The 8,250-nt window shown below is 45.1% G+C and overlaps 1 protein-coding gene and 1 long non-coding RNA gene across 2 annotated transcripts in view; one reads left to right on the top strand and one right to left on the bottom strand.

The window, feature by feature from the left end:
• Positions 1-202: 202 nt before the first annotated feature.
• Positions 203-7,343, bottom strand: LOC119295831 (splicing factor U2af large subunit A-like). Its single transcript, XM_037574275.1, has 11 exons — positions 7,073-7,343; positions 5,962-6,257; positions 4,350-4,451; positions 3,946-4,016; positions 2,353-2,426; positions 2,158-2,199; positions 2,012-2,071; positions 1,304-1,924; positions 1,077-1,215; positions 720-787; positions 203-630 (listed from the first exon to the last, which is right to left on the bottom strand). Exons 1-11 carry the CDS (start codon positions 7,196-7,198, stop codon positions 493-495), a joined length of 1,737 nt encoding a protein of 578 aa, XP_037430172.1. The 5' UTR covers positions 7,199-7,343; the 3' UTR covers positions 203-492.
• Positions 7,344-7,777: 434 nt separating this feature from the next.
• Positions 7,778-8,250, top strand: part of LOC119295832 — an 18,708-nt gene continuing 18,235 nt past the window's right edge. The window contains exon 1 of the long non-coding RNA XR_005144356.1: positions 7,778-7,932. This is a non-coding gene — a long non-coding RNA (uncharacterized LOC119295832). The remainder of the gene's footprint in view (positions 7,933-8,250) is intronic.

Consider the following 8,250-nt stretch of genomic DNA (forward strand, 5'->3'; position numbering starts at 1 on the left):
GCGCATGCACCCATGTTCACCAAATCCGCGTCCCCAAATCTCACCACATAACCATGTCCCAGGTCCAATAATAATTTAAAACATGCCTACAATCCTTTAATACTCCCTCTATTCACTTTTGTAAGTCATTTAAGACAACAGAAATTGAACTGCTTTAGATGCTGTCTTAAAAGTCTTTACAAAAGTGAACAGAGGACCCACATGCAGCAAGGGGGAAGATACCAGCACTGATCATGTTTGGGTACAGTAGGCAAGGGCAGCAGCGGTACATGTACTTGACAAATAAAATTATACTCCCTCTGTCCCATAATGTAAGACGTTTTTCGACACTATACTAGAGTCAAAAAACTAGAGTCAAAAAACGTTTTACATTATGGGACAGAGGGAGTACCATATATCGAGCAGACGGTTCCACAAACAGATTAAAAAAGGATTCAATTTGAAAACTAAGCAAACGCATGATATGGGTGTCAACCGAGCAGAGGACTTCATCTAATCATCGTAATCTCCATCAGCAAACTTGTTTTCAGGGTAGAACACGGCCACCACCTGGTTCCCGCCAAACTTCCTGCCATGCATCCCGACCTTCGCCTTGGTCGAGCCGTCGATATCTGCATATTCCAGAAACACCTGCAACGCGGACAACAAAGTCCATGGATCAAAATAATTTTGTTCCTGCTCAACGCATCAGTACTGAGTATGATCAAATCAGAACTCACCTTTCCAACTCCAGGAACAGCAGCGCCGCTGGGGTCAGGTCGTGGGATGACAGCTTTAACCAAGTTACCTGTCCAAGTGTTAGTGAGTACATACATAAACAAGAAATACATGATATATGATCAATCATATCCAATTGGAAAAGAATAGTGTGTCTTCTGTAGGTTAAGCCCGATTGCCAATATTGCATGGGGTTGGACTATAAAAGACTCTGCAATGGCATTTATGTGGACTACAAAAAAGACACACAAAAAGACAACACACAAAACAAAACAAGTTCAGTAACTGAACACAATGATAACAGAATGCAAGGGTTCAAAACAAGATGAAGGCAAGTCCATGGATTTCATTTTGTTTACCATATTTGCGCCCTTCTTCCCTCATGTCTTCGAAAATATCCTCGTATTCCTCATCATCTCTCAGTTCATCTGCTGAAACCACCTGGGTCAGGCATACCACCTTTGTCGGTAGAGCCCCTCCAACTTGTAGCACGAGTTTCTGTCAGAAAGCAACGGTCAAAATTTGGAAGGGAAATATAAACTCACTGTCATTTTGTAAAACATATATTTTCAACAGCTGAGTGTACCTGCATCTGCACTTGTTGTTGTGCGTGCAACAGGATGGTTTCTTGCTCTGGCCTTGGTTGAGAAGTGCCTTGATTTGCTCGCCTAACAGTGAGGGTCTTGTCTCCCATCTTGATACCATTCAGGGCAGCACAGGCAATGTCTGTGACATTAAGATCCTGGTATACACAGAAGGCATATCCTTTCGAGTTGCCTGTCTCCCTATCCTTCACAAGATCAAATCCTCGCAACGGTCCAAAGGATTCAAGCAACTCCCGCACTTGAGCCTCGGTGAAGTAGTACGGGAGGCCACCCACAAAGATGCGATCAGGGCCTTCTAAACCTCCAGCTGAGCCAGGTGTCAAGCCAACAGCACCAAGATTTAGATTAGGGTTTGGCTGGCTTGGACCCAGTGCAGCAGCCAGGGAAGGATTATAGTCTGTTGGCCTTCTAACTTTCACCGGTGCTCCCTCAAACATTATACCATCTAAGGCCATTGCATTGCTTGCTTCCTCCACAGACCTCATCTCCACAAAAGCAAATTTCTTGTCATGGTTTATGTATACATTAAGAACAGCATCACCAGGACCAGCTGTGTTTCCTCCAATAGCAGCCATAACTTGATTGAAGTATATAGCAACTGTCTGCAGAAAGAATACAAAATTAATACAAAGCGCAGACCAAAAAAGGATAGGCCGTCAAGAAAACAAACAAGTTAATTAAGTAATTACCTGCTCATTGGCAGTTGGTGGAAGTCCACCAACATAAACACGCCTAGCATGCCGGGTAGCCTAGGATAAGGGTGGTTAGCCATGACGTTATATCACAGAACAAAACTAAAATATGATGGAGACAAGCAATAAGAAAAGTCAAATACCTGTTGTGTCATGGCCTGTGGTTGCATAACTAGAGGATTGAACTGATGCAAATAGAAGAAGAAAAAAATATGAGTAGAAACATATCAAATACTAGAGTTAGGTTCATTCTGTCACCACCAGAAAAGTAACAAAACAGGGTGAATCAGATTGCCTGGTGGTGACAGAACCCAATCTAAAAGGAAAATAGTAGTCACCTGCGTAGGAGCAGTGAAATTAAACATGTTTGGAAGCATCCCAGTAATAAGAGGGGCAACTGCGGGCAGTTGACCTGGAATTCATCAAAAAAGAACAATTCCTTACAGATATACGTGTGACTATCATGGAAATCCACAGTAATCTAGCAAAGATCCATTTCAGATAAAAATACATGGAGAATGGATTGCACATGTTCAAGGAGACAAAGGACTAAAAGCAATAATTATGGAACAGCCATAAGGTAATACTGATTACTAGTTGAAGGCAAACAAGATATCAAACCAGTTGTTTTCTCCTTGTACAATAAGCTACAGTAGTCCGCTCTTTCCATTGGTTTATGATGGACAAAGTGGTCCAAGATTGCTTTCCTATCCAATATGGAAACACAACAAACAAACAAACAAAGACACAAAAACCAAGAACAGCAAAAGAAGAGTCACTCAGTTCCATATAAAACGTGGAATCTTTCCCTAATAATAATAAAGCACGGGTTGAGTCTGTCGGGTTCACCGTCGCAGCGTTTTTGCAAAAAAGTCCCTCATTTTTTATGGAATCAACCCGCACTCTGTATTCATTAATCGATTAAGTGAAAAAGAAAACGATTCGATGGACCTTCTCTCTCTCCCGCACGAGATCGCCATACCCCCAGCGCTAGGGTTCCGTCCGCCGCCGCGCCTCATCCCTCCGCTCCCAACAACGCTCCCTACTCTCCCATCCCCTTGCAGTCGCCATCGGAATCTCCCGTCGCCGGTCAATAGCCCTGAAGAAGCCCCGGCAGCCGGCTCCCTGGAGCACACCGCTCGCCGGCAGCCGCGATTGAACGCCGGTGGACGCCATAATTGTGCGAGACCCCGCCGCGGCAACTCAACTCGCCACTGCTGCACCTGTCAATTTACCTTGTCACCGCTGCGCCTCCCCAAGCGTCTCCGCCACCATGCGCAAGGATACCGCTGCCTCTCCGTGGCACCTCTGTCTCCACTTCCCCGTGGCGCTGCTCGCCGGCTTCCCAACCATGTCCTCTCCAATCCAGTGAGGCTCACGAACTGCTACGGAGACGATGCTTGCCGGATCCCATGCAGGCCCTCCTTGCGGACAACCTCCAGCCCACACCAGTTCCCCTGTTCTGGCTGTGCCACCTCCCATGGCTGAGCAGAGCAAGGAGATTGAGAGAGAAAATACTCAATTGATTTTACAGGGCAAGGAGACCAAAGAGGAAAGTTGCCAGACTTATCGTAGACAATCGCAAGCAAAAGCTAAATCTTCAAAAATTTGTTCGATTGTGAACCAACAATATTTATGAACTGGAACGTGCAACCATTTCTGAAATAAATGATGATCCGTATTTATAGGAACAATAATTTGCATTCTGGCTGTTTAGTACAAGTTCGCGGCAAAGCATGTGGATAGATATTGCAGTGAAAATGAACGGATGTACATAGTCATTCCAGAAGCTGCTATTATTATTGCAAATATATAATTGTGCATAACAGCTGATTAGCAGTTCCTTAACAGATCATCTTTTTTAGTCCTAATCATAGAAACATATGTGTAAAAATGCAAAACTAGAAACATCAGTATTGTTTGCCACATACCTGGGGTCGCGCCAGGAGTGACCATAGGAATGGCTTGCGATGGTCCCTGGTCAAATCCGCTCACCCGCTTGCTGTTTCAGGGCGGCAGGCAGTTATATAAGTAGTTCAACAAGCAGGAAATAGCAGACTAGAGAAACACAATAGAACCAGCATAAGGTATATAACAAATAACATATCACGCAGGAAAGATCTGCATCAGATAAACAATGTATTAGCAGTTGACATCCAAACAGAAAGCATGAAACCAATGCATGGATTTTTAAGCGCAAACAATGAAAGAACAGCATACACGAATAGTATCTGTGACGGATCTCGAAAGGAATGCTGATTTGTCTTCCTCAGACTGCTGACATGTTAAACGTAGATAGTAAACCTTTGGAAGAGATTCAAGTTTCAACACATACCTCTTTGAACGAGAACGCGAACGAGATCTGGATCTGCGTTCACGACCCTTAGAACGGGAGCGGGAGCGATGCCTGCGATGGCCATCCCTGTCACGGTCTCTTCTGCATTACCAGTTTATCTCAGAATACGCCAGATTTCATAGAATCAGTAGCCCAGGTTTTTTGTATAGAAGATGATGTTATCAAGATAGGATGAGTATATGGAGGATACTAGATTAGCATTCTACTGTGATAACAAAACATTCTCCAGAAAACATGACTTGGCTATTTCTGTCCCAAAAAGAACAATTGATTAACAGAGCCTTCATTTTAGCAAAGGAAAACAGATTTTACAAAATTTAACACCATCCACACAAAGGTTACAATAAACCTTCAGCAAGTAACCACCCACAAAGGAACAACATTAAAAGCGAACCTCGCACCAAGTTAAGCATATTCCCTAGAGTACTTTGAAAGATGTCAATTTGGACTTCACTCCAAAACGCTACTCTACAACTCATTTCTATCGTGAAATTTTATAGAACCCGGCAAGATTATGTATTATGAGTAAGTTCTTTTTTAGACAAATTTGAACATGTGTCGTGAACCTGTAATCACAATGGGATAACTACTGCGCTGAAGATAGCCAGACAGCATGGCTGCGAGAGGTTTAGATGGACATAGACTAGATGAGAGGATATTTGGGAGACAATAGATTGGTTCTTTCTTACTTCTCCCAAACAAAGGTGACATAACATCTATATAATATACTGCAGAACCTTACATAACAAAATAAGAATTCTAAAGTATTAGCCCTATCAACATAATCTTATATAGACAAAACCCATAAGTCATTAAACAGCCATTTTGCTGTGCATGCGAGCATGCACATCAGCAAAATTGTTGTAGCTGCTGGATTTGCTAGATTGGTCCACGTCTGATCTGGACATGAGAGCATCTCTAACGCAACGTACATTAATTCATGCACCCTTAAGTGAGTTCTGAATCTTAATGTATTAATTTTGACATGTTCAACTTTTCATGTTAAGGTTTTTATTTTTCTAATTCTGCAGAAATTCCCATAGTTCAAATCTTAAGGAATGAATTTATATTCTATACAATATTTAGAAATCAAATCTCAAAAATAATTTTGCGGCAATGTGCAGAGTATTGTTAGTGTTTGGTTGGTGTCCAAAAACCAACAAACATTAACAATTTTCTGTCATAGCCAAAACTGTGGTCTTTATTTGGATGGTTGCCAAACTTTTGGCGTGCCCATGCCAACTATTATCCATTTTTCTAGCCAATATTGGACAAAACATAAACAAGCAAACCCTTGACCAAATACTTGGTAGGATGAACTTGGGCTCAAGCAAAGCATACCCAGAGGCCTGGACACCTATAATGCTAGAATTCCTATATACACCATAGACCATAATCAAAAAGTATCTTTAAAACAAACACCAGAAAGGGCGACACGAGGGCAAGCAAATTTTACATCATGGAATACTTCAGAAGATTAAAAGCCTTGTGAGTAACAGAGATGGATGGTTTTCAACGTAGTTACCTAGAGCTCAGAAATAGGCATGGTGGAACTAACATAACTAAATCCATGGAAGTTTAGACATGGTACCTTTCAATATCACGGTCACGGCTGCGATGACGATCATGGTCATCAGAATGGCCACAGTGCTCCCTTTTTTCACTTCTTTCACGGTGCTCCCTTTTTTCACTTCTTTCACGGTGCTCCCTATGGTGGCGGTCGCGTTCCCGGTCCCGGTCACCCCGGTCCCTCTCCCTGTCCTTATCACGGCCCCTTTCTCTATCTCTTCCATGTTCTCTATCACGCTCCTTGTCCTTGTCCTTCTCTCGTCCTCTGTCCCTCTCTCTAGATTTTGAGGACCTTCCCTCATGTGGCTGTACCTCCTGCTGGGGACAAAAGGAAGATATTAGTTAGATTTCTTATAGAATATAAGAATGTTATCAGTTTTGCTAAAGCACATCTAGATGTGCCATAAGTATTGCACATCTAAGTCCTATGTCATTGGTCTTACATCGAGATTTGTGTGGGTATTTTCTTTTTCTTCTTTGTTTTCCTCTTTGTGCTTGATTCACTCACTTAGATGTACAATAATTAGGGCACATCTAGATGTGCCCTAGACACACCTGAATGATATTCTTTCATCAACGACGATATGATCACCATACATGAAGGAACATATGCAAAATGCTTGCTATTTAGAGCCATCAATGGACCGCTTGAAGACATTATTCAAACAAGCAACAGAGGAATACACCCACAAATTATCTTAAGGCAGAATCCAGAACTTGTACATAGATCTTCACAGCTAATAAGATAATAAAGTTTAACAAAGCATGTGATTATCAGTTCAATGCATCAAGGAATGATATACAAGTAGCTTAACAAAAACAATTTGAGGGAAGCAACAGAATAAAATACAGCAAGACGTATACATTAGAAACGTAATCTCACATCAATAGTGAGCCGCGGCAGTTTCAAAAAGTAGCCGCTCCCACAAGGCCACGAATATGATACCAATCAAAACAAAACCGACCCTAACAACCGAGAATCCCCGCGCCCAGATAGGCGCGCACACATCTCCGCAGATCAACACATCTGCGCAGCTAAACAAGCACTAGTCTGCCTGTACCTCGCACAAGCTGGACATGACCCACGGTTCAGCTAGACCGCTACTCGGATCAAGTGGATCAGAGGAATGCACCTGGGAGCGACCGTCGGGTTGGTCGGAGAAACCGGAGGGCTTGGTCGGCGGGGAACCTCCGGTGACGGCGGCGGCGGCGGCGGCGGGGTCGCCGTTGCCCTCGTAGCCCTCCTCGTACTCGGCCATGCGGCGCGACAGCTGCAGCTGCAGCGGCTGCGGCGAGTCCGTGGGGTGGCGATGGCCTGCTCGGTCGGTTTGTTCTAGGGTTTGGCTGGGTCGCCGGTTGGAGGAAAACCAGGTCGGGACAGGTTGAGCACGGGACGGGAGAAGCGGGTATCTTTTATATATTGCCCTGTGTTGGCTGACATGCGGGGCCAATGTTCTTTTTTCTTTGAGGTTGGGGCCAAGATTCAGATGGCTGTTTTGATGCAAGGGCCCGGAGTCCCATGGATTAGGTTGGTATATATATCCCATTGTTAGAGTCCAGAACAAAATGAAGCCCTCCCGTGCGTTTGGATTATGGGTCATCGGATTGCGTTTCCAAAATGATCTTGTCCGTCGGATCTGCAGATGAAACGATCTAGGCCGTTGGATCTCAAAGGGAACGATATGGGCCGTCGGATCTAGGCCCGACACTGTTGTGCGTCCTCTGGTGTGCCACCGCCTGTTATTTCGGTGCCCCCCAATGGGCACTTTGGTCTTTTCACATTTAGGTCAACACACCTTGACTGCTAGTGAGGGAGAGCGACAGCCCTGCTCCTTGTTCCCATTCCTCCCTCGCGGGAACCCTAGCCGCCGCCCTCTCCCACTCGTCCTCCTCCCCCGCTCCCCTTCCTGGCGGCGCCCCCGACAGCTGCGAGACGTCTTCTCCTCCCCATCGTCGAACTCAGGCCACCGCTCCGTCACGTTTCCTCACGCAGGTAGGCCACCGAGACAGATCCGGCCACTGTTGCTCTTCCCCATCCTCCTCGTCTCGTCCGTCTTCTTGGCCTGGAACATGGGAAGCTGTGGAGAGCATCTGATGGCGGTGTCAAGATGCAGGTGGACGCGGACTTCGTCCACCACGGCCGCAGGTCAGCCGACGGCCATGGCCATGGCGCTGCCCGATCCGCCGGCCGCAGCAGCGCTCCCGGAAGACCAAGCCCGCCTCCTCCCTTTGTGTGGTTTCTGTCGAGCTCCGCAAGATCCACAATCGCACGCCGTAAGAGGAGGATGAGGGGTTCAACTGCTTCCTTTGT

The sequence above is a fragment of the Triticum dicoccoides genome, chromosome 4B (assembly GCF_002162155.2).
Source record: "Triticum dicoccoides isolate Atlit2015 ecotype Zavitan chromosome 4B, WEW_v2.0, whole genome shotgun sequence".
In the NCBI taxonomy this organism is placed as follows: Eukaryota; Viridiplantae; Streptophyta; class Magnoliopsida; order Poales; family Poaceae; genus Triticum; species Triticum dicoccoides.

What these genes read in the sequence shown, in the direction of transcription:
- LOC119295831 (XM_037574275.1), bottom strand. Translation starts at nt 7,198, where the DNA reads ATGGCCGAGTACGAGGAGGGCTACGAGGGCAACGGCGACCCCGCCGCC. An exon ending in TCGCGTTCTCGTTCAAAGAG is followed by an intron (nt 4,017 to 4,349) that starts GTATGTGTTGAA and finishes GCCCTGAAACAG; the next exon opens with CAAGCGGGTGAGCGGATTTG. An exon ending in AACAACAAGTGCAGATGCAG is followed by an intron (nt 1,216 to 1,303) that starts GTACACTCAGCT and finishes GCTTTCTGACAG; the next exon opens with AAACTCGTGCTACAAGTTGG.